We start from the raw sequence: 27,997 nt of genomic DNA on the forward strand, positions 1-27,997 counted from the left end.
GATGACTCTGGGACTCGACGCTCCTTCTGATCGGCGGCGGAACCGAATCTGCACAGAACGACGTGGATATGGATATGCAATGGGTGCCTTGGTTTCTCTTCAGCAATTTTAGGCCGCATCAACATCTGTGGCATGCCATGCAAAGGAATGCATGCGCTCTTTGGCTATTCGTAGATCTTGGATTCAGTCATCCGAAATCCTGTTGTCGTTAAGCTAGCATGCTGAGACCTCGGCCAGATCCAGATACACGACAGGCCATTGATCTCGCCATTATAACGGAGGAATTAGGGCCGTATCACGGTAGCCGGAGTCGTCGCAAGATCAGCACCTCCAAACTAGTGTTGTCAGACCAGAACCGCAATCATGTTTTCAGGACAGCGAAATCCTTCTCGTGATACGTCTAGGGCGACTCACTTGCACGAAGCGTTCCAACCCGTGCAGTAGGATGATGCCCTTGGTCTGCGGAGTCATCAGAGGACTCGGGATTCGAAATGTCGTTGGGGCATCGATGATACCAGACGTGCCTACAAGGCGCTTCGTCTGTTACAGACCAAAGAGCGTTCGAAATCAGGTTGCTCACGATGCCTCGGGGCCATCGGCTGGATGATCCATTGGACCTTGAGCCAGGGCCCAGACTTTGAGTGATGATTCGGAGCTGATGCATGTCGATGCCAGGCGGGGCTGGCCGTCGTTGCCCGCGACACCCAGGCCATTGTCCAGTTCCTCATCCCCGTGGCTGGACCATCCGCCAGAGCAAGTGGCGATTACCGATCCTGTGGGGTGGACCCCTGAGCTCCCGACGGGTGATTGATGGGCTGCCCAGTCCCATGACTTGTCATGAACGCCCTCTGTGCAGCCAACAGCTTCATAGACGAGAACTTGGCCAGTCTCTGTTCCCGCCCATAGCTCGAAACCACCGGACGATTCACGAGTACCAGGGAAGACGTCGCAGGCCAGCCTTTGTTGGCTGTTGGTGGTTCGGCCCACTAGGACGCTCAGTGGCTGGCCTGTCCCACGCACATCGTAGACGAGAATGCCGTTTGCCTGTCGCTCATTGATTGCTAGATAGCGTCCACATGGGCTCCATATGGTTTGAACAATGCCGTTTCCCCCGATGTCTCGGCCGAAGTGAGACCTGTCAACGCCTTGGATGCTCCAGTTCGCAACGGCCTTGTTTGTCCGAGTCACGTCGTAGAGACCCATCCAACGGGACCAGGTGCCGGCGGCGACGATACAAGCGCCAGACTCGTCCGGGTATTGGCTTGACAGCGCAGAGACCATTCCCTTCATGCCAACGCCGCCACCTTTGAGGAGATGCCGCTTGGAAGGGATGGTAGGGATGGTCAAGATGGGACCATCAGAGCCAGTCCGTGATACGTCAAAGTGGTCGAGGCGATTTGTCGAGCCAGCTAGGAAATGGGTCCCGGGCCAGGACCACAAGAGGGACTCAGGGCAGATGTACTCCTCTGTCTCCCGTCGGATAAGCTTGTAGGAGCATAGCGGAGGCGAAGACTGAGAGTCTGCAAAGACGTGGTAGAGCTGGATAGGGTGGTCTTTGCAGCCGAGAAGTGCAAGCTGGGTCTGCGGGTCGGTCAAGGAGAAGTAGGGAGACACAGCTGCCGAGTAGAAGGGTTCCGGTAGACGCAGTTGGCCCTGCGGCATCAACGTCCGGGGCCGGCCGTTGGGATCGAGGAGATCTGCCGGCAGTACGTAGGCCGACAGCCGGTTGTCGGACGTTGAAGCGATGAGAGTTGTGCCGTCAGGAGTCCATTGGACACCGCGAAAGAAGCTCGTGTGGTTTCCTGGTGGATCAGAATCTCTAGCGGCTATCTCGGAGGAAGCTACGAGGTCCATGGAGGGGGCGGAAAGATGGGAGGGGTCCTCGGCCGAGTTTGCTAGGTCAGAGTGTTGCTGCATGGGGTCTGCATCCTTGTTTTCCGCCGCGGGATGCATCGTTGGCTAAGGTACAATTGGAGGGCAGATGGGCGGTAATGAAGATGCACTAGCATTACTCAGTAGTGGGTGTGATTGGCGATGAAAAGTGAGGCTGGATCGCGCAGGGCGTTGAAGAATCAAGATTCTGCAGGCGTGAAGATCGCAGTGATATCGTCCAGAAAGCTAAACGGGAGTGCAATGTGCAGGTACCTTATTTGCCATTGAGAAGGAGTCAAGGGAATGTGAAGGGATGAATGGGATGCTCCCCGACTCGTGTTGGCGCGGTGTGCAAGTGTCAGTGGTGATGTGATTGATGCATCGCATTTGCCTTGAATTTGAGGTCAAGTCTGAGTCGAGCAATTGGCAAGAGGAGGAATGGAGCGCTGTGTCTGCATTTCTTCACTTCCGTGACCCTGGCAAGAGTGGAGACAGTTTCGGTGAGAGGCCCTGGTTGTTGCCTTCACCACTGGCCTAAACTGGCTCACCACCTTCTTCACCGACCAAGTGGGTGTGCAGGGGAAGGTCGGGTCATCATGTAGTCCGTCTCCGCTGTTGGCGAGGAAGGCAGTACCTAGCTAGGTATCTTACCGGGTAAGTTGGGGAGGGCAGGCACGTTGATCGGCAGTAGAGCCCCAGAACTCAAGCGGCTTCCTTCCTCAAGCACCAAAGTAAGGCAAGTTAGGTGAGGTGCCTCATGTGCTTCCCCAGGCAGGTACGGTACGGTGCTCGGCAGGTGTTGCAAAGTCCAAAGATACCGCGACTCGCGAGTGCCTTCCTTCTATGGTGTTAGGTAAGCAACGAAGCACTCCTGCGTTTCAGCCAGGACAGATTCAGGTACGTAGATACGGACCCGACACCACTGCGAGCAGGTGCACAGCGAAGGAGTGGAGGTCACTGAGACAGCGACGTCATGGGAGAAGCTAGCGATGCATGTTCCTGGTCCTAGCGCTGATTGGGGAGGGACTTGCCGCCTGCAACGCCGCGCCGCGCTGACACTCCAGTGACCCTACCAGCGGAAGGTACCTACGAAAAGGTACCTTACCTGCTCACAATACACTGCTTTGGCCTGCCCGTTGTGAGCCTGTGACACGAATTTCGCAGGTTGCACTGCGCCGTCCACTGTTTCCCCGTGCTCCGTGCCTCTCCCGTCCTCACCTCAGCCCGTACCTAAGGTAGCCTGGTAAGGTAGGCCACCCGTGTGGCTTTCCTTCCATCCTAACACCCAATCTCCAACCCCGCTGGTGCCGGACTTTATTCCTCCAAAGCACCACAACCAGTAGACCGACTCGACAGCTCGATTCACCTTCCAACACTCAAGTGTCCGTCTGCCTTGCCTTTGGTGCCCAGGTACTGTGGATCTCAGCAGGTGAGACCTTGGAGACATTCTCTCGACTCGTGGCTGGTCGACTCATCATCTCTGCAGTATCCTCCATATTAGGTACCTACACATCGATCTGAGCCAGGCAGGCCACCTTCAGTCCTCCATCCACCACCACCGCAACTTGCAGCCAACCTAAGTCGCCGTAGTCCGAGCTATCTCGCGCCCATCTTCGCTGTTGCCGACTCCATCGTCCCTTCTTTCTCCTCTGTCCCTCGACGACTGCTCCTCCACTCCAGCTTCATCCCCACCCAAATCACCGAACCACCGACAGAAGCGAAGCCAAGGCGAATCCAAAGTCCCGCGACTACTTATTCTGGCCCTTCCGACGATTACGCAATGCTCGCCTAGCTACTGCTTCCTCTTCCATCTTGCCGCTTTGCTTTGGGTTTCCGGGACCCCGTCATCCTACCTCTGCGACGCGACGGACAACCCGCCTGTGGTGATACTCGAGAAAGAGCTGGTGTCACTGCCCACCAAAACAGCCGAGGCTGTTCATTGCAACCCACTTTCGAGACCAACGCCTGCACATTGCTATACTCCGGACGACCCTTCTACCAAGTATGGTCGTGACAATCTTTGACGACCGTTGCGCCGAGCTTCGCGCTCCTGGCTTCCTCAACCTAACGATTTCCATGTGAGTCAGGCGCTACGAAGGGTCTCTGCAACATGCCGAACATGAGCTAATTCGTTCCGCACAGTATCATCCTCATCGGTCTCATCGTCTCCTACCTGCCGCAGCACTACCGAATTATCGCAAGAGGTACCTCGGAAGGCATCTCGCCCTGGTTCGTCTTGCTGGGAGTCACGTCCGCCACTGCCGGCTTCGCCAACATTCTGACTGTTCCGCCCTCGAGACGCGACATTGCCTGCTGTAGCGAATTGGGTACTTTTGAATGTGCTGCTGGTCTACTCGGAATTGCCCAACTGGGCATGCAATGGATCTCCTTTGCGCTGATGTGAGTTTTCCCCTCCCATGTTTGTTCGCCAATGGCACATACACACACTAACTCGTGCCTCTGGCAGCCTTGTCCTATTCCTCATCTTCTTCCGGTACGACAACGCGACTGTTCCCGATGAGGAGCTGGTCGACAAGCCACCCTCGTGGCATACTGCCATAATGGTCGGCTCCGTGAGCTTGATCCACGGCCTGCTCGTCATCATCCTGACTGTAGTCTTCACTACCGCACTCAGAGACCACCTCGACTTGTGGGCAAACTTCCTCGGCGTCATGGCCGCCGCTCTTGCCGCGGTCCAGTACATTCCGCAGATCTGGACAACCTACCACATCAAGCACGTCGGCAGCTTGAGCATCCCCATGATGTGCATCCAGACCCCCGGCGGCTTCCTCTTCGCCGGAAGCCTATTTGCCCGCCTTGGCTGGGAAGGATGGAGCACGTGGGGCGTTTTCGTCCTAACTGCCTCAATACAAGGCGTTCTTCTCGCCATGGCCATCTACTACGAATTCCAGGAGCATCACGGAGAGCCGCAGTCTCCAACCCTCGTCGATGAGCCGAGACGTCCCAACCCGACCAGAACATACTCGGAAGGTTGGGAGCAAGGCCTTCCTGGCCCTTACACCGCCCATCCCGAACGGTACGCCGACACGGAGGAGGAGCTGGAGCGGTTACAAGACAGAGAGGAGCGGCAGGTTGAGCGAGAGACGAGACCTCTGCTGCGTCCAGGCGGTATTGGTGACCCGCACAAGAACTACAATGCCACAGACGATTGAGTGCCCCTAATTGGACCGCTCTTAACTTTGTTTTAGCCTGGCATCATAGGTTGTAGCAGTACTTATTTTAATAACGGGGAGACCTTGCAAATACTATTCTTCTTTTCCCCTTTTTTAGGTTGATATACATCCCCATTCGTGTAACGTTTCCACAGTGACCTGATCATCAGCGTGTTTTTTGACGGTGACGCTATAGCTACCTTTTACTTCGAGATACTCTCCCACGGAGGTAGGTACCGAGCACGTGAAGCAGAAGCAAAACGAAGCATCTGCCGTGGAATAACCGCCAAAGCCCGAAAACATGATCCCGAAAACGACCAAAACGAAAGCGAGCAATACGACCGAACCTTAATCCTGCCAATTGTTCTACCCATCTTGTCTCTCGTGCATGTTGCGCCGCGGGGTTCCTCGGCGTTCCCATGACCGTCGAATATTCATCGACATGGAAGCTAGCTCCCGTGGAGTGAAGTTCGGTTGGATATCGCAATGTATGGATGGCGGCCCAGGGGGCTGCCAATCGTGTAAATAAGCCAAGCTGGTTCCGATGGAGTACAGTAAGCACATGAATATCGTGTCTGAAGCTAAGCCCACGGGGTAATGCTCCATCCCCAGTTCGAGCATTTGCCACCACTCCGTATGACACCTCTGGTTTTGTCATATTCGTGACTGAATATTTTGTAGCCGGAAAGAGGCTTGTGAAGCCGGGCTGTTCGATTGGGCTCTTCATGTTGTAATCCCTCGAGCATTGTAGATCACCTCGTACGGGTTAAGATCTCACTGCCTTGGGCAATATTCCTATGGTATACTGCATTTGGCTACCGGATCCCCAAAGGCGCCATTGCTGTGCCCCAGAAGATGCTCTGTCAAGTTTGAGCTCACTGTTAAATATATGGAATTAAATCGCGAGCTTCTTGATCGCCTTCGCCTTCGCCAACCAAAGCTAGGTGACTAGCACCCAAGATTTCAAGGTTCCAATACCCAGGGGGTCTCCAAACCAGGCTGATAGCCTGTCTGGGATCTCGATGCAAAAATCACCGTACTTTGTCTACTCCCGATGCCACATGCGTGGGTATGCTCTATACTTTAAGCGTCTCAAACGTATCTAAATAACAGATCCCTTCCTCCTCCAACTTTCGTGGATATCTGCTCGCAAATGAAGTCTGCAGGTGCGTCGGAAGGGTCCAATTTGTAACAAAAAGAGTGATGCTGCAAAAGGCGGCAAAATTCTCAGCACATCTCCCACAAGGGCCGAGGTAAGACTGTATGCTTCTTCGGACTGGACCGTTTGCCTTGCTCCCGTACTGTCACGTACACCACCCGGCGGGCAGGCTCGCCTGTAGTGACGGAGTGGGATTGTAGACCGTAGTAATCCGAGATGGAATGCGTCAACCATCGCCTGTAAAACACCAAGGTCAATAAACATCGTAAAGAGAAGAGCAGAAGGGCCATACTTGAAAGAGGCACTCTCGTCATCCCCCAACGAATCAAACACCATCCCGTCATCAACCTTTTCGCTCCCCACCTCTCGCCTAGCCTTCTTCCACCCCTTGCCAGCGGAAGTCATCCCCTTCCTGCCAACAAACACAATCTCCTCGTCCTCGCTATCTCCTTCTGCATCGCTCGCCTCAATCCGCTCCTTCAAAAAACTCCGCACGGGTTCTTCGAGCACGCGCACCCACCCGCGCACAGCGGGTGTTCGCTTCGCCGTGTCGCGCAGGTCGCGCGGCACCTCGCCGACAGACAAGCCTGTCGCGGACCCGTCTTTGCGTTGCTGCTTCTTGCGCTGAGCCTGGAGCTTGGCGGTCTTCTCCTCGATGCGTTGGCGGAGACCGGTATCCCAGTATTGGGCGACTTGATAGGGGACGACTTGGACCGGGTAGGTTGGATGGACTTCCCAGTCGCTTGGGAGGGGCGGCTGAGCGTTTGGTACGCCAATGAGGCGATCTATGAGAGGGGAACAACGTGGTTAGCCATTGGAAGACAAAGAAAGATCACAGGTATGTGTTCATCATTGCAAGGATTCCTGTATCCAAGAGAAGGGGAGGCTTACCATTCTCCCATCGCCGACGCGCCCGACTCCCCTCATTCCCCTTCAAAAGCTGTTCCCTTTTCTTCTGACTATCCCGCCTGCTCAATGGTCGCCGGATAGGCGTCTGCTGTACAGTCGTTGTCGTCGTCTTCTCGGTGGCAATCGCGACGGCAGCAGAGGCCTTCTTGACCTGCTCATCGAGGTTGATAGCCAGCGGCGTTCCCGTGCCGCGGGCAATGGGGCTAACGCTCAGGGACTCGAGGGCGGAGACAGTCCAGGCCTCGATATCAACGGAGCCGGCAGTCGCGCTCTGGGCTGCGAGGTGGGCGGCGACTGGAGTCTGGGACTGGGGTGGCGGCGAGGAGACGGTGTTTGGGATCTGGTGGTCGATAGCCTCGGGGGGAGGGACGGCGCTGAAGATTGCCATATTGGGTGGTCGGGGTGATGATCGCGTGGAGGGATGGCTTTCAGCGGCAGCAATGGATCGGGAATCGGATAAGGTAGATGGATGAATGCTGGGAGCGAAACACGGAGAGGAGAGCCAGAGGAGAGGTAGGGTTCAGGGCTGCCGATAAGGGGCGATAAGGGCGGCGATCGCGGGGTGTGTGCTGCAGATAAGAGACAGTCTAGGTGGTCGGGCAGAAGACAGGGCTTTGTGAGGCGTCTATCGCAGATTTAGGGACTGTTCTAAAGGGTTCGGCTGGTAAGGGAATCTAATGATGCGTAGAGGTTTAAGGTAGGTAAATCATACGTGTACGACGATGGTGGTTGGAATGAGGATGAAGTGGGAATGGGACTACTGGGAGAGATCGATGATGGACGACCGGGGTTGGCTTAGCTCCGGGGGGGAAGTGGTGTGCAGTGGATGACACACTCGATTTCGGAGCTTCGGCCAATCACCATGCGAGCGCAAACCACGTCTTCTCTTTCGGCGTGATTCACGAGAGCGTTGCATTGCGGCTCTTGAATCACGTCGACTCATCTTCGCTCATTCAATTCCCTCCCACAGAAGAACGATAATGAACTATTCGAAGGCAATAACGATCACTGGAAGTTGCAACACTCCGGACCTTGGTGGCGCTTTCAGGGATTTGTGTGGGGCATAAGGTAGTGAAGTTGTTTGTATTTTGCTTCGCTCCTTATAGCGAGTGAGTGATTACCAAAACGCCGCGAACCATCGTTCTCAAAATTACACCCTCCTTGTCCTCGTTATCTCACAATGTTCCCATATACTCTCATTCTTCCCGCCAATTCCTGTCGTGTACTCCTACAATATTTCCATTCTGCTAAGTTTGTGTGGTAGCAGCGCGGGGGTATTTGTCAATAAATCGCAATTTGCGAATGTGTTTTGATCGAAGAGTGAAAACTGCCTCAAAAGCTGCTTCCCTCCTTGGTCGATTCTGGGTACTTTGACTGGATATCCTTGGCCTTGAAGCTTAGTTCATTTGGCAGATATCAAAGTACCAGTCTTGCGCGACGTAAGCCTCAGCTTTGCTGCAAGCGCCGTACGTGCATGTAGCAAGGGCATGGTAGGACCAGAAGCGAGTGTCGAACAGCGGATCCACGCAGAAGTAGTAGACGCTGACTTTGTTGATGTCGGGTCGATACCAGTGATTCTCGCTTTGTAGACAGCCCTGCCAGCATTCGGGGAGCTGGTGAAGGGGGAGTGGTCCCCTGGAAAGCTTTTCTTCCTCCTTTGGCCCTCCAATTTCTCCTGCAACTGCAAGAGAGACGCTGGAGAGGATGGCGAAAAAGGCAGCGGTAGGCTTCATCTTGGCGATTGATAACTGTGTTGTGGAGTAGTGCTTCTTGTGATGTCGTTTGCGTCCACTGTGCCAAGACGCCTGGGTAAAATCCGAGGCTTGACAGGTGATGCTGGATGAGGGTGGATGCTTGGTTGATAGAAGAGCAGTGAATTAGTGATGAAGTTTGTGAATGATAGATGCTTATAGATGAGGAATGAAGCCTGGAGAGGGCCTGGTTCCTAAGAATCAGAGACGTTATAAGTGGAAGAGTGCCTTCTGTTTAAGCGTCCTATCGTGCTTTTCTGGGAGGTATGGTCCTTTTTATATTCCTGTCCATAGGTAACATTCATTTCCATCCTGGCAGTGGGTCGATGGACGTGTTCCGCTCCAAGAGTTGCGTATGGCGGATGCTTTGAAACCTACCATGGCCTCGAGAAACCTTGTCTGGCCTGCGCCAGTTCTCGTGGTCGGTGAGACCAAAGCGACCTTGAACCAAGCTTCAAGGTTGTGAGACCACAGCCACTGATTGCCCGGAAATACGTCTCCTTCGTCGACAGGTCGTGGTTGCTGGCCGGGCCGAAAAGGGACTGAGGTGGCTTAGATGGTATTCAAGTTAGGTTTCGGAAATAGCTCGAGAGAATGTCACCACCTATTCGTTGCCAGAATTCCCCTTCTGCTGATGGCCATATCTTGGCTGACTTGCGTTGGAACCTCTCGGCCATCTACCTTACCTTACGCAGGAATGGATTGAGATTTTGGAATGCTGTCAGTGTCGACACACACGGCATCAAAAAGAAGCGGCCTTTGGTCCTACAGGAATCTCGTTCATTAAAATTCAGGGTTCCATTCACACGTGGTAGGCAGAAGCAGGAGCACCCGATGACCCGCGATGCCTTCGAAAGATGGAAGGACCGGTCGCTTGTCCGGTACCTGACCATGCAAGAGGTCGAAAGGAAGACCTTGTGAGTAAAGAGCCCAGAGGCGACATGAGAGAGCCTCCTCAATTCGGACGTCATTTTGCGGACCGAGAAGTGATTTTTGCGTGTAATCTTGTACATCATCCAGTTCTCGGGGAGCAAAATAAAAGGACGAGGCCTCGTCAGTAACACGATCATATGGCCATCCACACCTCAACGATCATTCTTAGTGCGCAGCAAGCACTGCGCCACATCAGACGAAGAAGGAGAACACAGGGCCACCAAAAGCTTTGCCTCAGCATGATGTGAGGCGCGTGAGGATCCTAAGGTACCTTACCTTAGGTAGGTGGGTTCAGACGGGGGTCACCGCACCCTGCTGAGGGCCAGGTGCCTTAGGTAATCAACTGGTGGGCATATGTGAGACAGTGCAATGGCAAAAACATACGACCAATCATAAAAGCGGATTTCAACGGTCGATGTACCTGCCTTTCCACAAGTGCAAAGACACCTCACCTTCAGTCACACTACCATGCCCGGGAAAGGACCACGGGCTCGTGGCTACCTGATATCTTCCTCCTGTTGCCTTTCGAATTCGATGGAAATCCAATGACGTCACCAACCCGTCCAATTCACCGAGCGCGGCTGCTCTTTGGAAGGGATGGGAGGTGTCCATCACCTACCTACCTTGTCCGGGAGATTGGGGAAGGACTGTTATGGCGAGGAGGCAGGGGCAGGACACCCGACAAGGACGGTCGGGTAAGAACACATCATGTAAGTACCAGGCTGAGGTGACTACCTGCTTCGCAATCCTTCGCCGGATGGGTGCTCGTCATTGCCTGTCCAGTCATCAAGTAGGTCCCGTTAGAAATGGATGCCAGGAAAGACCCTTGATGTCCAACTGTACATGAACATCGATGTGACTAGGTACCAGTCGTCAATTCTGCTGATACCAGAGAAAACCTGTAAGATTCCTGCTGTGATTCAGGATGAAGGATAAGGTGCTCTCAGTCTTGTTTCGTATTGCATGGTTCGCTCGATCTACAGCGATTCTTTGCCCAAGTCGTTCGTCTCTCCGCCGCGAAGCCAATGAATGTAGTAGTTCCAAAATTCCGTCCTCATGGGTCATACTTCTGCTCATGCTGTACCGGCCATCCTGCCGTATCTTGGCTTCCTACATTTGACCACCAATGTTGTTCCTTCCCGCCCATGACCTGCCTGACAGTCTGCAGGAACCAAAAGGCAGGAGCGCACTGACCCTGTCGTTCACAGAAGATCAGATGGTACTTGCAATCAAACGTAAGGTGCCTTCCGTGTAAGGTAGAATGGAAGGAAGGACAAGATAAGCACCCCGAGAGCCTGCTGCTTCGATCTCCCAGATCCTAGAAACGTGCTCTTTCTGCGTGCTCCTTTCAAGAGGAATCATGGCTAGGGGAAGCACATACCGCCCATGGGCGACTGTTTCCCGGTGACAGGTCAACAGACTACTTCCTCACCCTTACAGGAGAAAGCTCAGTTAACCCAGAGGAGAATGATGTGCTCGATTGACTCGCTGAATTCTGGAAGAAAGGTGACAGTATACTTTACACGATTGGTACCCAAGAAGGAATGAGGCATCGTCTATGCTGCGTCCGTGTAAACAGTTTCGCGGACGGTGGTATTCGTGATGGTTGATGGCTGTTGCGAATTCATCCTTGAGGTGCAAGGCGTACCTTCCCCCTAGGTACTTTGGAACGCTGCTTGGATTGTATGAAGGGCCTTCCGTCACTCGACATAGTGTACCTTCCCCTCGCTGTCCCTTCCACTCGTGTCGTCATTGTGGTGTCTTCATGTGTGACGTGCCTGCTTGTTATCGAAAAGGAGGAAGGTATGGCAGTCACAGACCAAATCAGTGAAGGAAAGAAGCCCGGAAAATCCCCCTCGTGGGCGTCGTACTTAATCCTCTCCTCGCCCCGCTCCCCTCTTCTGAACTTCTTCTCTTCTTCGGACCACAAGAAACGGTATGTTGACCCCCCCAAAGGACGACTTTTCGATCTGATTTTGCTAACTTGACTACAGATTGAATTCATCTGAACTGCTCTTCTGTGATTTTTCATCCAATCTTCTGATCCTTTCATCCAAACTGCCCTGCCCTGCTCCTGCCTCGCCATGGACTCCGCCGCCGCTGCCATCACGTGGCTCTTGAGAGTGCTCAGCACTCTAGCCCAGGCCATCTTCGCCAAGGTCTCGGCCTACATCCCGGTGCTGCTGGTCTTTGACTTCGTCGTCACCACTTGGGTCGTTTGTCACGTTCTGGGTATGTCCTCTGCTTATTCTGCCTCTTTGCCTGTATATACTGATCTATATAAGTTACGGTGCACCTCCTGCCTGCCTTGAGAGCCCCGCCCGTTTGGGTTGAACCTCTCTCCTCGACCGCCGCTACTGCCAGTGTCCTTCTCGGTGTTTACTTCTTCGTTTTCGTCCATACCCTTGGCCCGCTCTGCGTGATTTGGGTGTATTCCTGGCGTATAGTCAGACACGGGTATACCTTTCCGGAAGGGGCGAAGTTTTTCTTGAAGCCGGTCATGCAGGCACTGCCAAACGAGGACAATGCGCGCCATTGGTTTACCGAGGGACTCCGTCCGAACCTTTGCCGCCACTGTCTCTTCTTCTCTGACCCGGAGTCTGGCGAGGGCCCCCGGCCTATTCTGGACAGAATATACCACGGGAAGACCTACGAGGGCAAGGACCTGGGCTGCATTCCCCTGTTCGATCACTGGGTAAGTTGTCTTTGTTTTTTTTGTTTCGGAGCTCTTCTTTCCACTTCCTCCTGGAAAGGTGACCATGGCTTTGGCCCAGTCCTCTGAGGGAACTTTTTGGAAAGTTTTTCACAAGCTGCGCTGGGAATGAAATATGAAACGAACTTGGCTGACTATCTTTTGTTAGTGCTGGTGGTTGTGGACGGCGGTGTCGCTCCAAACCCAGAAATCCTACCTCCTTTTTACGGTGTGGATTTTGATCTACCATCTGTTCTCTCTCGGTACGATTCTCTGGGCGATCCCCTCCTGGTCAACTCGGTGGGTTCTGGCTCCTGTTGTTGTGGCTGCTGCATCTCTCCCCTTTGTTTTCTTTTGGGTCAAGAGGGCTCCATTTCGGGGACAGTGGCTCAACCAGGCCTGCCGAAACCAGACCCATTTGGAGACCGGAATCTTCATCCGCGGCCGCCCCAAGCCCGCATGGCCCATGGTGATCAATGGGAGCAACGGCTTCGAACATGTCTTGGTCGATTTCAATCCCTGGGACTTGGGCTTGATCGGCAACCTTCGAGCAGCTCTCGGCGACAGCATCTGGGAATGGCCATTCTTCTGGAGAATCCCGCGCCGCGTGTGGGAGTACGGAACCAGCCCCTCTGAGGACCTTCCTTTCGGCCCCAAGTGGGCAGCGTTCATGGAAGCGCGCTCTCTGACTCTCCCGCCGAGCATCGACCTGACGCCACTCCCCCCGGCCCTCCGCAACCCCGTCTCCCGCCGCCGACACGGGTTCAGTTCAGAGGACTAGACTACGCCGGCCCGGCGACTTGAGGACATGTTATCGCCTCGTCGCACCCTGGAACACGGTTGTGTGGTCGGTTACGCGCCCCTCCGTGGAGACTGAGGAACCAGCTACTCACCTTGTCTCGCCATCTCCTGCAAAGCCATGCCAGCCTGCCGTGCACACAGGCATCAATATGTTTACGCCTTCTCAGGACTGATGATCCTGACAGGCCTCGCCCATCCATTCGAAATTTCGTTTGGACTTGGAGGATGACAACCTCTTTAAAAAACAAGGCCGACAATGTCGCACCTTCACGCTGGTGTCGGCTGTTAGTAGTCGAAATTGCGATCGGGCGATCGAAGACGACGAAGCTAACGCGACGGCGGGTCACTGTTCTGTCATTGGAACACAGCCTGCCACCCCTGGGTCTCTCAAACTCTCGACAAGTCACACACTCATTCTCACTCTCACACTCACTTTCACACTCACTCTCACTCTCAACTTCAATAAACACACATTGTGACTTCGAACTCTTGCCTACCATCAAACACACACCAGGCATTGTTCACCCCAGGGTTCCTTGCAGTCTCAACACTCAACACTTTTCTCATCACTCCGAACCCATTGCACATCCATCATACCATCTGCAATGTGGCTTTGGCACAGGTAGTTTGCACAGCTACCTGCGAGACTGCAATCAACAGAGGCTCATCACCTCGGTCATCAACCTCGGCAACCATCCATACCTTGCCTTGAGGTTCGACCACCACTCTTCACTCGACAACATTCTCATTCGACAATGTCTCCACAGACTCTTGACTTTCCGACATACTCACGGACATGGGTGGCTTCTCCATCTCCCACAACTCATCTTGGTCCATCCTTTGTCAAGCTTGATTCTTCATGCATTCGAATCATGCTCACACCTGGTCTCTGGGCAGCAGAAACTTCACCATTTGTCCTCATCTCATTCCCACGAATCAAGGACCTTTGGTCGACGCTTCGGCATTCTTGAGACGTATCATTCTTGAGACATCACAGTCAGACATCATGTCTCTCACCATGCATTCTCGTTTCTGGGGCAGCAGAAACTTGGCAGACTGTTTTCACTTGGCACTTCTCACACTTTTGCCTTCAAGCTCTTGGCTCTCGGTTCACATCATGTTTCTTGGGCCACAGATACTCGGCATTGCACTTTCAACCAACGCTTTTATCCGCTTCGACTTTGGTCTTGGCACAGTGTTCCTGGAGCAGCAGGAACACGACACACTTCTCTCATCCACACTCTCGGCTTGCGACTTGGCACTCGCGAACTCAGCCTTCTTCTCTCATCTTCTTCCTGGGGCAGCAGGAAGAACCAGCATTTCCCTCTCATGCTCACCCTCAACTCACGACTTGGCACCCGTGAACTTGGCTTTCATCTATCATCTGTTTTTGGGGTAAGTCAAACCCCCCACTTCCCGGCACCCCCCTGTTTCTGGCACCCACAAAAACGCGAAAATCCACCACAACGCAATGCCCACCCCAACCTCCTTTTATCACAACATTTTCAATTGAGTCCAAATGGGCTCATTTTTGCACATACCTTCTTCTATATCTAATGCCTCAATATACCGAAGATCAGCTTCGTCAGGCTCTCGAGGACATCTCAAACGGCAAGAGTCAAAAGAGCCTCATTGGAGTGGGATACCACGATCAACCCTCCAACTACGTCTCCAAGGTGGTCAGACTAGGAAAGTGGCTTTTGCTGACTGGCAGAGGCTGTCTCCTGACCAGGAGAGTAGCTGGCACAATGGGTTCGCATTCAGGCTTCGCTGGGCCTCGCACCAACGCACCAACAGGTGAAGGAATTCGCAGAGCGAGTTCTGGCTGCTGCTGGGGATACCAAACCATTAGGAAAAGGCTGGATCTATGCCTTCGTGAGAAGGAACCCTATCATTAAGGTTCAGAGAAGTCGTTCCATCGATTCTAGACGCGTTAATGGGGCATCTACTGAGGTCATTAGGAACTGGTTTAAGTTCCTTGCTATCCCTGAGATCAAGGACATCAAACCAGCCAACAGATATAATATGGATGAGACTGGCATCCTCGAGGGTCAGGGAGCTAATGGGTTAGTGCTGGGCATGGCTGAGACGACGTCTGTTCGCAAGAAACAACCTGGGTCGAGGGCATGGGTCTCTATCATTGAGTGTATCTCAGCCTTGGGTAGGGCACTTCGTCCTCTTATCATTTTCAAGGGAAGACGGTCCAACAACAGTGGTTTCCATTACATCTGGTTCCATACGATGGGTGGGAGTTTACAGCAACAGATAATGGCTGGACTACAGACTTAACTGCCATTGAATGGTTAGAGAAGGTGTTTATCCCACAGACTATGCCCGAGGCTGAGGGCGAGGCTCGACTGTTGATTGTGGATGGGCATGGGAGTCATACGACGACAGACTTCATGTGGAATTGCTATATTAACAATATCCATTTACTGTTCTTACCACCACACTCCTCTCATGTCCTCCAGCCACTTGACCAGTCTGTCTTCAGCCCTGTTAAGTCAGCCTATCGGAAGGAGCTCGGTTACTTGTCTCAATGGAACGACTCTACCATTATAGGTAAAAGGAACTTCCTGGACTGTTACCAGAAGGCTCGACTTGCTGGTCTATCAGTCTCGAACATCAGAAGTGGTTGGAAGTGGACTGGTCTACACCCTGTAGCGATGGTTAAGCCCCTGATGAACCCTATGGTATTACCTGAGCCTTCTGCTAAGCCCACCACACCCAAACCAACCAGTCGGGGCAAAAGCGATGCCATAATGGTCAACAAACTACCCTGTTGAGCCATGGATTCTGCTTCCTCTGCAGTGGTCTGGTCGACACCCAGGAAGCTGGCAGAGCTCAGCGGTCAACTGCACTTATACACCCAACTCGACAATGATACCAGCACTCAACGGCTGCTGTTCAGGAAGGTGAAAAAAGGCTTCACAGAGCAGGCCTGGCAACTGGCAGCTGCCCAGCAGCAGCTGGCTCACCTGAGGGCTCAAGTTACCAACGCTGCAGTTAGGAAGAGGAAGACTGTTCAGATGAAGTTTGCGAACATCAGGGATATCCATCGGGCTCAAATCGAAGCGGGTGAAAAGGAGGTTATTACGGCTGAATCCAGCGACTCTGAATGCCCTAGTGAGGCTGGCAGTTGTATTGTAGTGGGTGTGGTTGAGGATCAATAGTTAATAGTAATGAGGAGGTTGGGTTGTGATCCCATCGTTTTTGTGGGTGCCAGAAACAGGGGGGTGCCAGGAAGTGGGGGGTTTGACTTAGCAGAAACGTTCAACACTCTTCTCTCACCCGCACTCTCAGCTCGCGATTTGGCACTCGTGAACTCAACCTTCTTCTCTCATTTTGTTTCTGGGGCAGCAGAAACGCGTCAGTCCACTTTGACGTAGCATTTCATTCTGGGTCATCACTTCATTTCCCTCACTTCAGTTTCCTTTGGCAGAGGAATTTGACATCTCACCTTTCTTCAACTCTTCCGGCAAATCTTGTCTTCACTTTGCGTTTCTGGGGCAGCAGAAACCCGACAACTCACTTTATTCAATATCTCTGAATTTCACTTCACTTTCCTCTGGCGGGAGGAATCAACACTTCACACATCTTTCTCTGGCCATTCCTGGCTACTCTTCACGTTTCTGGGGCAGCAGAAACTCGGCACTTCACTCCGATTCGGCAACTTGGACCGGTTCGGTCTTCACTTTATGTTCCTGATTATCGGGAGCTTGGCACACACACATCCTTCAACTTCTTTGGCACTTTCTTGCCTTCACCTCACGTTTCTCGGGCAGCAGAAACTTGGCATCTCGCCTTATTCAACAACTTTGAACTTCACTTCACTTTCCTCTGGTGTGAGGAAATCAGTACTTCACAAGGCACTCTCTCCATTCCCGAACCTTATCACTTTCACTCGGCATTTCTGGGGCAGCAGAAATGTTTTCTCCTCACTTCGTTCTCTTGGCAACTTGAGCTCGGCACTCAACACGTCAATCACCTTGTTTGGACTTCTCTCTTTCCCCTGCTTCCTGTTCTTCTTCTGAGGCAGCAGAAGCAAACATATGGCTCAACACATCTCATTCTTCACTCCACGTTCCTCCGGCGACAAGAACCCAACAGATCACACTTTCTCTTCTTTTGCACTCTCCCCATGTGGCTGGGGCAGCAGAAACTCCTCAAATCATATGACAACGACCCCTCTGATTCATCTCACTTCCAATGTCACAGGAGCTTGGCACTCCTCGCACCTTCAAACCCTTCAAGCATCTTTCTATCTTTCAACCCGCTTCCGAGGCAGCAGAAGCACCACACTAGACCACCCACCGATCTCTGTTTGAAACAGCCGGGCATCTCTCTCATTTCATTCTTGGCCCAGCAAGGGTGATACACAACTCGCCCATCCAGCTGTTTGGCACTCTTCTCTCGGCTTTGCATCAGCACTCTTGGAGTCGGCTTCAGTCGCTGACTCTCGGCGACTGTCTTCGGGGCCCGCGGCGGACATGCCCCGGTCACCAGGCGGCAAATCGTCAATCATTCATCATTGTCCACCTTTCTTCTTGATGCGACCTCGTCACTTGGAACCTTCACATCAGAGACGCTTATCGACAAACGGAAACGGGTCCGGTTGACGCCGAGCTGAGAAGCCTTCTTCACAGAACAGTTCTTCAATGGGCACTTGAATGCTCAACCATTATTCTCAGCAGATGGATCCATTGCACGCAACTGGACGACCCGTTTGTCTTTTTCCACACACCTGGGGCGTGGATGCTAGGGCGGTAGAAAGCTGTGGCCTACCCGCGCTCACCCAAAGGCTTGTACCCTCGTCACGATCTAACGTTGCAGCTGCTGATCAGCACAGGTACCAGAACAACACATCTCGCAGCGCTGGCGTCTTGCTAACCCAGTCACTTGGAGCTTGCAGACTGCGAGTTCAAAGTTGCAGGCGAGCGTTGTGACGGGACGTTGCAAGCCACCACCATTCAACGCCATGGACACCGGTACTTGGACCAGGATCAAGTACGTCGCATCTTGATGTTTATTGCATGATGGAAATTTACTGATGTTTCAGCACAGGTGACGACAGTCTTATCGCGTTGAGAGCCAACAAGTATTTGGAGGTCTGCTCATGGTATGGTTTGGAGTTACTGACCTGTGCTTCAGCTTCTTGACTCGAAGTCTGGCCGCGCTTGTGGCTGCGTCGCAGCTCCTACTCGGATGACGCGGAAGGGTTCAACAGAGGCACAAGGATACGTCGCCGTGTCGCATATCAATCGATCACCGAAGGGTATGTCTCATTTCAATCACTCTGTGCTCCAGCTTGACCACTGACCACAAGTCTTCGTCCAGTTCCCAGACCACTGCCAAGTCCATACAGAATGCCGGCTTTGAGAGGCAAAATAGGGCATTGGTGGAAAGGGACATATTGATCGGCTTGGACAAGCTAGAGGGTCGTTTAAGTGCGGTGGGATCCGCTGCATGGAGGATTATCTGGAGGGCAAGGGGAGATGGCCGAGGGATGGAGTGCGGAACACCAGGGCATACTTGAGGCGGAAGCCATTCGGGACACGAGGCGATGAGCGATGCTATACGTAGTAGAAGCAACGCGTTCAGATCTGTCGTTTGACAAGCAACCTCCGATAAGCGATTGTCAGCGGTCTCTTCAGCTCCTGCCTACTGGAGAAAATGGGGAAACAGGTCTTGTTGGGATACATGCCTATGATAACTTCGGTGTTTTCGCAGGATCAACGCAGGAATTTAGGTTTTATTTCCATGCGCACATGTTTGCAAGTGCTGTAGTTCCTCCCTGTTGAAAGTCGATGTCAGGAGCATCTCGCCTACCAATCGCCGAGGTAAAACATGTTTAACAAAGAAGACGAACGTTGCAGAAATTCTACTGGCCTGGGATAAAGTCACATCAAGCTTGCAAATTGATCAACAGCATCAGGATGAACGGTCTCACCACGTACGTCGTGGTGTCTCCTGGTGGTTGGGGCAAAGAAAGCGGCCCCGCTTTGAGGGGGGAAAAAAACGGCAACGCACCGTTGCCCGTCCGGGCTCGGGCGGACAAAGAAGCTATTCAGGTTGTGGTGAACTTCGCTGTGAATAGCTTCTTTGTTTGTTGCGAACACAGTCAAAATCAAAGACTTGATCATTCCCGAGTACCGCGTCTGGTTTGAACATCTCAAATCCGTAGATAAAGCTGCCCACCTCCGATTCTACGATGATGGCCGCTCATGAGGGCGAAAAACTTGTTCCGTACCAAGTCAATTGTTCGTTTCTCTGCATAACACACTGAACAGATTTTCTCGAGTCAGGATGACATGCTTTCAATCTCTACCACCTGAGACTATCTTGCAAATCGCAGCTTGTTCAGACCTCAGTTTCTCATGCCTTCGGCATCTCCGACTCACCTGTCGCGGCCTTGCCGTATATATCGCACCGCTCTTGTACCGCAAAGCTGTTCGGGACCACGCCGTTCTCCTGGGACTAGTGCGGAACGACCAAAGCGATATAATTTTGCGGGTTTTGAAAAGTCAGATCAGGCCAGATTGTGTTGCGCCTCAACACTACCTAGACAGCTGCCTCCACGACGCCCTCCTGGGAGGTCACCTCAAAGCTGCCAATGTCCTTCTCGGTAATGGAGCTGAACCTGTATTCAGTGTCGACGTTCCAAATCGCTCAGAGTATCGTGAGACCAGGGACTGGCTTCAAGTCCATGATGCAACCGGACTCGGGTCTCTCGCACTTGCAGCGAGAAGCCGCTATCACATGACGTTCTGGTACAAAGATTTCGAGCCCTACACATCCGAAGAAGAGTTCTGGATATATAAGAAAAAGGCGATGAAGATTATCTTAGAGAAACTCAGATCCCATTTTGGTCGGGATTCAGATCAGTATGGATTGAAGATATCGGAGGCCCATTATCTGAGAGATGAACACGAGGAGGAGAAGAAGGAACCGATGCTTCGACATCCGAAATACGCCAGAGAGCTCGACATGGCCCTCGCCGAAGCTGCAACTGCGGACGGGCACTCTATCGAAATGATGGACTTCCTATTCGGGTGCGGAGCAACTGTCGCCTGCGAACTCACACCGCAGCTTGCTGGGCATGCCTGGCACAATGCCCTGAACGAGGAAATCCCGGCTCTTTTCGAGGCCAAGGTGGATCTACTTCTGCGTCATGGCGTCGACCCGTCGAGTGTTTGGACTTGGGAGGGTATGCGGACACCGATACAGTTTTTCCTCCGCAAGTTATACCGAAATTTTCAATACTTTGAGGAACCCGGCGCCTTCGCAAATAAGGTCTTTGGTTATATGGAATACCTAGAGTCGCGTGGCTGCCTACGCTGGCCACGATCCACTCTTCGATCATTTGTGCTCAGCGTCGGAACTGTTCAGATCAACTGCATCATCGACTATCCTCGTGCGGAGGAGCACGATGATGTGAGTACCACTAGTTTTGTTGACGACGCCGCAGATGGCAGGCGGGAGCTCGAGCTCATATTTAAAGAGCCGGACCCATCTCTACTACCACTCCGAGTAGCTCTATCGAACCAAATTGCACTGAAGCACTTCCGGGATCTGGTGATCCTGCCGTCGCCCACATTCAGAGAGTGGGTTGACAAGGAGTCAATGTCCGATGCTATTCAAGATCTCGATAGAATGTTCAGGACTTTTTCGGTCTCGTCACCTAGTGTGGAAAGCACTCGTGCTGCAGAGGACCAGCTCAGCGAGAATCATCCTGGACCCGAGGATGAGAGTAGCATTTAGTCTGTGCCCAGTATTTTATCGATGGAGAATTGGACTTTGCGCATTTACTTTTTGAATATGCTGATATGGAAGAGCCACTAAGTATTCAACTGTTAGAGCTTAATCACATCCATTCGGTTCCCCTCCTTCCTGAAGATGTGTCAAAAGAAAAATATGTTGCTGGAGATGCCCGAAAGTCTACTTCATCAACCAAATATGATCTAGGTATCCTTAATCCTAGAATATGCCGCACTGAATGCAACGCCTCTCGAGTTGTTGCCTTCATGACTAGCCCCGCAGCCACCTGAAGTGCTAGAGTGAAAAGAGTAACCCTCCTCGCCTACCACTCCGCCCCTCGTTTCATTGCAGTTACTCGATCAATCTGAGTCGTGAATCTTCATCCGTGTTGACGCCCAAGGTCTTACCTCTCAGGGTTGGAGGTGATCAAGGTTCAATTACAACTCGGTACGCCAAGCAAACTCGGAGATGCAGGCACGTCTTCAGGGCTCGGGCAAGTTCAGAGAGGTTCTCGATAGGTATAAATCGCCAGCCTCTTCCCACAATGCTGGCTTGGAAATCTGCCAGTCTATTACACACACACACACACACACACACGCATAAAACACCTTCGTTTGTGAGACAACAGCAACCCGTCAAGCACGCATCTCAATACCACATCAGCCATCATACTTCACTCTATCAAAAATACCATTGGGAAAACAGCCAAAATGAAGTTCACCACTATTCTTCTTGCCGTATTGCCTCTCGTTGCCGCCGGCGGAGGCCCAAAGGACCCAGATAGTCTTCCGAGGATACCACTTCCGCTTCACGAACTGCCCGAGTGCTGGCAGGAGTGTTTGCAGCTAGAAAACAGCCACTACCCTCCCAATATTAACAATGTCAACGTACACGACTTTTGTGTCGACAACGGCTACCACCTCAGATGGTGGTCTTTCCACACCCTCGCTACGTGCACAGCGGGCAAATGCAATAGAGAAGAAGGCATACAGTCACAGGAATGGCTGTTCGATCTCTGCAAAATGAACTAGTTCCAAACGGAGACACCATTGCGTGACGCACACAGGCTGTTCGAACAATTGGCCCTCAAATGACTTCGGATAAATACGACAGTATTTCCATGGCCGAGGTTTCAAACGACGATGACCTACAGGAAGCTAGGCTCAAATGGTGTTGCAGGGCCACAAGTTACAGCATGAGCATCAAGATATGTAATAGAGCTCGGCTATCTATTGGAAGTTAGAGACAGGAACGAGGCTCGCAGTAAATCAGAGGGTGCGAGCTGGCAACGGCCTCAGTGATTATCTAACCGAGGACCGGGTGAAGGGTGATGAGACTACGGATGATTGAAGTCATCGCGACAGATGGGCACTTGAGGAAGCCCCAGCCTTAGTGCTAGAAGTTATCAATACGTCAACACGCAATATGCAGCTGGCAGGATGGACAAACATGAGAGGGCAGAATGGAGGCGTTCGAGACTGATTGATATGAGCTTCACTTGTCGAAGGTCTAAACTTAGAAACGTACCTGCTCTTAGTACAGGCATCTGGCAGCTATTGAGAATGCTTTGAGGGCGGCTACATCATCACTAGAAAATGAAAGTTAATGACTACCAAGAAGATGCTCCATGAATCATCGCCTGGACTTCCTGTAATAACAAGACGGCAAGCCCTTGACCCAACTCGCGATGGCATATAGCGCTGCTCATCGGGTTCGTGTCGCCGTGAATGCACCGGCACACTGCACTGGAATCATGTACGAGCTCGTACAGGTATCCAAGAATGGGACTCGCGCTAGAGATCTACAGACATCAGGCCACACGTCTCATGGACGTGTCTGGCAGAGCCCATATGAAGCCGAGAGTGTGAGCGAGGCCCAGAGGCCACGATGACAGGCCAGTCGCTCCTTGGCGCGTGATATACATACCCATTTTATGACGATGGAGTCCTGAGAATTATTTGCTTCTGGCTGTCACCATTGGCACCTATCGGTCATACGAACGGCGAACAAGATGGCGCTGGAGCTGTTGAATGAGCACCGAAAGAAGAAGAAATCATACAATAAGAGCAGGGAAACGTGAAGCTGTGTTATTTAGGAGAGGGTCGAGACACACACAGCCGCCCGCAAGACGCATGGCTTCGCAGCCTGCTTGACCCATCAAACCAAGCCTGAAATGCTATCCGCGTATCCTCGGGAAACCACTGAGTCAATCCGAGACTTGATCTCAGGAGGTTGCCAGATTAGGCGAAGTGGATTCATCACAGACCCGTCTAATTGGTTGAAAAGAGACTTTGGCAATTTCAATCGCAAGTTCAATCCTCCAGGCGCATGAACTTGACCAAGAAATCACACCTGAGGCGGTATCGATCGGGAAGATCCAGAGGGCAATGTGGTTTTACAGCTGACGAGTGAACAAAGGACAACCTTGTATTCACCGGTAACACAAAAACATGGTGTTTGCTACCTGACTTTGGTCAATGGTGAGCGCAACGGATGTTTGGTTCCCGCAAAGCCGTCGTCTGTTTGAAGTTCCGTCTCCACCATGACTCCCAGGCCTTGGCCTGTCACTTCCGTCTCATTGGCTGGCGACACGCCAAAGGATGCGGTGCAGCAACGCGATGAGCACTAAGAACCTAGGCTAGCAGCCCGATGGGGCGCCTGCATGATGCAAGGCGGCGAGAGAGAAATTGTTGAGTGACCTTTGCAGTACTTTCATATCAATGTAGGTAGACGACGGCGGAATCAAGGCCTGTTGTTCAGTCCCGTTGTCGAAATAATGGTATTCTGAAGGGTCAGAAAATGCGAAAAGTACGAGGTGGAACGCTTTTACCGTATGACGTAAGGTATCCTGTACGTACAGGTAAAAAAGTCCGTCCGGCGTCCGGGATCGTCGGGTTGACGGAGCCGGAGGCGGCGGATGATAAGGTAAGCTGACAGGTGACAAGGATTGGTCACAGGGGTTGGTTGAGAGCGCTGCAATGCACACCAGGCACGCCGCACACCAGATTCTCCCGCTCACTCCCAGGTCGATTACCACATCAAAGAGAAATGGATTGGCACACTGGATCCAGATGGGTTATGGATGGGTCCCGCGTGCCCGCCCCATGCCGCTGTCCGCCCGTCATGCCGGGCTGACGCTTTAGACCCTTCCTCCGAGCGACCTCGCACCGTTACGCTGACGAGTAGAAGTTCTTCAAATCAAAAAAAGTGCGAATGCAACGAGCACTGCGTTCTTTGTAACACATCACTTGTTCCTGTCTGCCAAACGGACACCCGATCATACAGTACTATACACATACAATGACGACCGATACCGCAGCTTCTGACCCCGCGGCCAGGGTCAAGTCCCACGCCTCGACGGTGTCTGATGTTGGGTATCCTCATGGACACTTGGGTCACCTCAACGAGCACGAGGAGACGCAGCTCGCCGCCTTCAGAACGTTACTCGAGGAGAAGGGGCTGTACAAGCGAGGCCCGCCAGCTTCCCACGACGACCCTACTCTGCTGTGAGTTATTCAGCAAGATCCTCTTTTTCTGCCGCAGTCACCTACTGCGCCGGAACATCCGGAAGCAGACCAGAAGGTCATTTTTGCTGACTTTTTTCCGCCTTATCTTGCAGCCGATACCTTCGCGCACGAAGATGGGTCCCCGAAGATGCTCTCACGCAGTTCAAGGACACGGAAGCCTGGCGCGCCGCCAACGACATTGACGTCCTCTACCAGACCATCGAGCTCGACGCCTTTGAGCAGTCCCGTCGCCTGTACCCGCAATGGCTTGGCCGCCGCGACCGTCGCGGCATTCCCATCTACCTCTTTGAGGTCCAGAAGCTTGACAGCAAGACGGTCGCTACTTATGAGAAGCTGGGCAAGGAATCGACCTTTAGCAAGGCCAAGTTCGATGGCAAGACGCCCGCGGGCATGATGCGCCTATTTGCGCTGTACGAGAACCTCACCCGCTTCACGCAGCCGCTGTCGACGCAGCTCAGGGACCGCGAGCACCGCGATGCTCCCATCACCCTGAGCACCAATATCGTTGATATCTCTGGGGTCAGTTTGAAGCAGTTTTGGAATCTGAAGGGACACATGCAGGCTGCTAGTCAGCTCGCAACGGCGCATTACCCAGAGACCCTCGATCGTAAGCAGACATCCATCGCCGTCATTTTGACCGTACTGACAGATCATTACCAGGTATCTTCATCATCGGTGCCCCTGCATTCTTCTCCACAGTCTGGGCCTGGATCAAGCGTTGGTTCGACCCGATCACAGTCTCCAAGATCTTTATTCTCAGCCCCCACGAGGTTCGCCCGACACTCGAGCAGTTCATCGAACCCCGCAACATCCCGAAGCAGTACGGAGGCGAGCTCGAGTTCAAGTTTGGCGACCAGCCAACCGTCGACTCCGCATGGGAGGGAATCGTGGAGTGGGCACCCGGTCACGACCGCTTCACGTCGCGCCCTGCTATCTGGCGCGAGACCGAAGATGGTGCCCGTGTTGAGTGCATTGGAATTGGCAGCATCAAGGGCGTCGAGCAGAACGAGGTGATCTGCTCCGTACCCAAGACGTGGCCGCCCAAGGCCGAGGTCCCTGCTGCTGAGCCGACACCGATTGCAACACCTGCGACTAAGGAAGGCAGCGTGACGGAAGAAGCTGCCGCCAAGACGGAGACCGAAGCGCCTGTCAAGGTTGACGATGCGCCAGAGGCTGGCATACAGAAGCTTTCCATTGCAGACGATAAGCAGGTCGCGGAGAAACATGTCGAGGGCAGTACATCGACGCCGCCGTCGGGACTGGCATAGACTAGTGGTAAACGGACATGAGACTTCGAGACTGGGGTTTGCATATTTGGCATGGCAGGGTCGATCTGCTTGGTGATCTGGATATGATTTGATCTAATACCCCGATGGTGATGGAGTAGGTCTGGCGGGGCAAGGCAACATTGGCTGGAGTTACATCTTTATCGATTCATTTCGGACATCTATCTAATAATAAAGCATTTGGTATCACGACTTTGTACCGTCTCATCTACCCAACGACCCTAGGAAAAACGCACAGAAGGTTGATCTAGGTTTGGATCATCCCGTCTCCCCATCCAATCTATCGGACCTATCCTATCCGTGTGCAAGTGCAACAGGAACAAAAGTTTATCACCCAACCCAACAAACGCCTTTTTGTGCAAACCCAGCCCGCCATCCAGTCGTACAAGGAACATCTATCCCGAGTATCCCCTCCTCTTGCGCCACTCCGCCACACCCTTTTCGATCTCGTTCCACGTCACACCATCCCTCACGAGCTGCATGGTGACGCCCAAGCTCTCCGTCTCCCGATTTCGACTCTCATCGTCAAAGAAAAGCATATCCGTAAATGGGATACCTGTTTTCTTGAATATGGTCTCGAAATGTTTTATCTTGCTGCTAGGGTATATCTCCAACGGTGCATCAAAGTACTCGAGCGCCCTCTTTGTCTTCTCCTTCTTGCCGCTCCCTCCTTCCTCGGCACTCGGCGGCGGGACGTGCAGGAGCTTGAGCATGTCCCGTGCTAGATCGGGTGCCGACGTCCGTGACGCGACTGCGATTTTGATGCCTGCCAGTGGCAGAGTGTAGAGTATTCGCGGCACGTCCTGATAGAAGGCGAAGGACTCGCCGTGACGGTCTGTGACTGCCGAATGTGTCGCATTGGCTTTAAGCGGGCCGGAGACGTGTGTATCGACCCAGAAGGGCCAGAGGGTGTAATCGAGGTCGAAGACAATGAGCTTCGGAAGGGGGAGCTCGTCGGTCAGAATTCGAGGAAGGGAGAGGGAGGTGGAATTCGTTGTCGAGGTCGAGGGTGTCCCGAGGTTTGTGGTGCTCCCTCCTTGGGGATTCTTCGAGAGTTTCTTCGGCATCAGGGCTGTGGGGAAGGGGCGGTTGGTGAGCTCTGTAGCAGTTATGGAGCATTCAGAAAGACGAAGAGCAGGAGGCGTAAGAAATTGTTGCGGGTTCAAAGGAAGCGGCGGACAAGCTTCAAAGTGCAATGAGGGGCAAAGTGCCTTCGATTGCGACTGCTTGAGATACCTTGGGTTTCGTCGGAACGTCCTGGCCACCCATGGTGGGGAGAAGGGGTACGTACTTACCTGGCTTGTGCATTTGTGGCGGGTGCCTGCTCATCCACACATGACCCACTCACTCAATGTACGTACCTATGTACTTGAGACTATGGGATTTCCTTTGGGAAAGTGCGCAAAAATTGGAATGGTGCACTGGGAGGAAAGAATCATGGAGATTCCAATTCCCATCCATCAACATTTTCTTCTCGCCTGTCTTCCTTCTACTCATTGCCCGTAAGAATGGTTAGCAATAGATCGTTTAGAAGCATCCCGGAATTCCATTCGATTGCGACATCTGCTATCGACGTCTCTCATGCCCACGGTGTCTACCTCGCTCAACAACCAAAACACGAGCGTTCTGTGAGCTCACGACCGCCATCCTAGCGGGCAAAAAGCATGTCTCGACGTTGGCCTGATTCGAACAGACGCTCCCGAAGGAACAAGATTTCTAGTCTTGCGCATTAGACCACTCTGCCACAACGCCAGATGAGGAATCCGCTTTCAAGCGGGGATACTGGAGGCGGCGCTCCCATGAGCCCAAGGAGGGGACTTGCGTTGTGTGGTGGATTGGGGCTTCGTTTGGAGAGGGTTGTGATACACTCAACAGGGCGGTGAAGAAGTAGCGCTCCGATGGGACCCTTGTCTCCTCTCCTATGCTAACTGGCGTCGGAGCTTAGTATCCTCTTTCGGAAGAGGGCCGGCTTGAACTTCGGCTCCGACAGCTTCGAACACTGGCGATTCGTCCGGCCGGCTGGCCCACTCCCAAACGTCTTGAACCGATCTTGACGGGGCCGGCCGGGCATCATCCTGCAACAAAGGCGGCCGGCGACGCAGGTTCGGTCGACACAACTCCCGGCAGCCGCCCCTG

At 52.9% G+C, this 27,997-nt stretch overlaps 9 protein-coding genes across 9 annotated transcripts; 5 read left to right on the top strand and 4 right to left on the bottom strand.

The window, feature by feature from the left end:
- Nucleotides 1-289: 289 nt before the first annotated feature.
- HER10_EVM0000425 (WD repeat domain-containing protein) lies at nucleotides 290-2,281 on the bottom strand. The gene has a single exon (XM_035470208.1). The coding sequence runs from the start codon at nucleotides 1,951-1,953 to the stop codon at nucleotides 577-579; it is 1,377 nt and encodes a 458-aa protein (XP_035331145.1). The 5' UTR covers nucleotides 1,954-2,281; the 3' UTR covers nucleotides 290-576.
- A 796-nt stretch (nucleotides 2,282-3,077) lies between these two features.
- On the top strand, nucleotides 3,078-5,176 carry HER10_EVM0007550 (ATP synthase F0). Its single transcript, XM_035477103.1, has 3 exons — nucleotides 3,078-3,950; nucleotides 4,015-4,272; nucleotides 4,340-5,176. Exons 1-3 carry the CDS (start codon nucleotides 3,877-3,879, stop codon nucleotides 5,043-5,045), a joined length of 1,038 nt encoding a protein of 345 aa, XP_035331599.1. The 5' UTR covers nucleotides 3,078-3,876; the 3' UTR covers nucleotides 5,046-5,176.
- Nucleotides 5,177-6,025: 849 nt separating this feature from the next.
- HER10_EVM0010554 (uncharacterized protein) lies at nucleotides 6,026-7,860 on the bottom strand. Its single transcript, XM_035480010.1, has 3 exons — nucleotides 7,096-7,860; nucleotides 6,497-6,989; nucleotides 6,026-6,441 (listed from the first exon to the last, which is right to left on the bottom strand). Exons 1-3 carry the CDS (start codon nucleotides 7,499-7,501, stop codon nucleotides 6,273-6,275), a joined length of 1,068 nt encoding a protein of 355 aa, XP_035331803.1. The 5' UTR covers nucleotides 7,502-7,860; the 3' UTR covers nucleotides 6,026-6,272.
- A 650-nt stretch (nucleotides 7,861-8,510) lies between these two features.
- On the bottom strand, nucleotides 8,511-8,846 carry HER10_EVM0003631 (uncharacterized protein; the record flags this gene model as incomplete). The annotated part of the gene is made up of 1 exon (XM_035473298.1): nucleotides 8,511-8,846. The coding sequence occupies one exon, from the start codon at nucleotides 8,844-8,846 to the stop codon at nucleotides 8,511-8,513; it is 336 nt and encodes a 111-aa protein (XP_035331364.1).
- Nucleotides 8,847-11,881: 3,035 nt separating this feature from the next.
- HER10_EVM0005414 (DHHC zinc finger domain-containing protein) lies at nucleotides 11,882-13,270 on the top strand (the record flags this gene model as incomplete). Its single annotated transcript, XM_035475033.1, has 3 exons — nucleotides 11,882-12,029; nucleotides 12,083-12,492; nucleotides 12,659-13,270. 3 exons carry the CDS (start codon nucleotides 11,882-11,884, stop codon nucleotides 13,268-13,270), a joined length of 1,170 nt encoding a protein of 389 aa, XP_035331472.1.
- A 6,326-nt stretch (nucleotides 13,271-19,596) lies between these two features.
- On the top strand, nucleotides 19,597-21,051 carry HER10_EVM0011732 (uncharacterized protein; the record flags this gene model as incomplete). The annotated part of the gene is made up of 1 exon (XM_035481155.1): nucleotides 19,597-21,051. One exon carries the CDS (start codon nucleotides 19,597-19,599, stop codon nucleotides 21,049-21,051), a length of 1,455 nt encoding a protein of 484 aa, XP_035331875.1.
- A 707-nt stretch (nucleotides 21,052-21,758) lies between these two features.
- On the top strand, nucleotides 21,759-22,079 carry HER10_EVM0004393 (uncharacterized protein; the record flags this gene model as incomplete). The annotated part of the gene is made up of 1 exon (XM_035474041.1): nucleotides 21,759-22,079. The coding sequence occupies one exon, from the start codon at nucleotides 21,759-21,761 to the stop codon at nucleotides 22,077-22,079; it is 321 nt and encodes a 106-aa protein (XP_035331411.1).
- Nucleotides 22,080-23,962: 1,883 nt separating this feature from the next.
- HER10_EVM0005467 (CRAL/TRIO domain-containing protein) lies at nucleotides 23,963-27,079 on the top strand. The gene is made up of 3 exons (XM_035475083.1): nucleotides 23,963-24,554; nucleotides 24,668-25,182; nucleotides 25,236-27,079. The coding sequence occupies exons 1-3, from the start codon at nucleotides 24,349-24,351 to the stop codon at nucleotides 25,841-25,843; spliced, it is 1,329 nt and encodes a 442-aa protein (XP_035331477.1). The 5' UTR covers nucleotides 23,963-24,348; the 3' UTR covers nucleotides 25,844-27,079.
- Nucleotides 26,257-26,928, bottom strand: HER10_EVM0008503 (magnesium-dependent phosphatase-1; the record flags this gene model as incomplete). The annotated part of the gene is made up of 1 exon (XM_035478021.1): nucleotides 26,257-26,928. One exon carries the CDS (start codon nucleotides 26,926-26,928, stop codon nucleotides 26,257-26,259), a length of 672 nt encoding a protein of 223 aa, XP_035331666.1.
- Nucleotides 27,080-27,997: the final 918 nt, after the last annotated feature.

Source organism: Colletotrichum scovillei, assembly GCF_011075155.1.
Source record: "Colletotrichum scovillei strain TJNH1 chromosome Unknown Contig00007, whole genome shotgun sequence".
Lineage (NCBI taxonomy): Eukaryota > Fungi > Ascomycota > Sordariomycetes > Glomerellales > Glomerellaceae > Colletotrichum > Colletotrichum scovillei.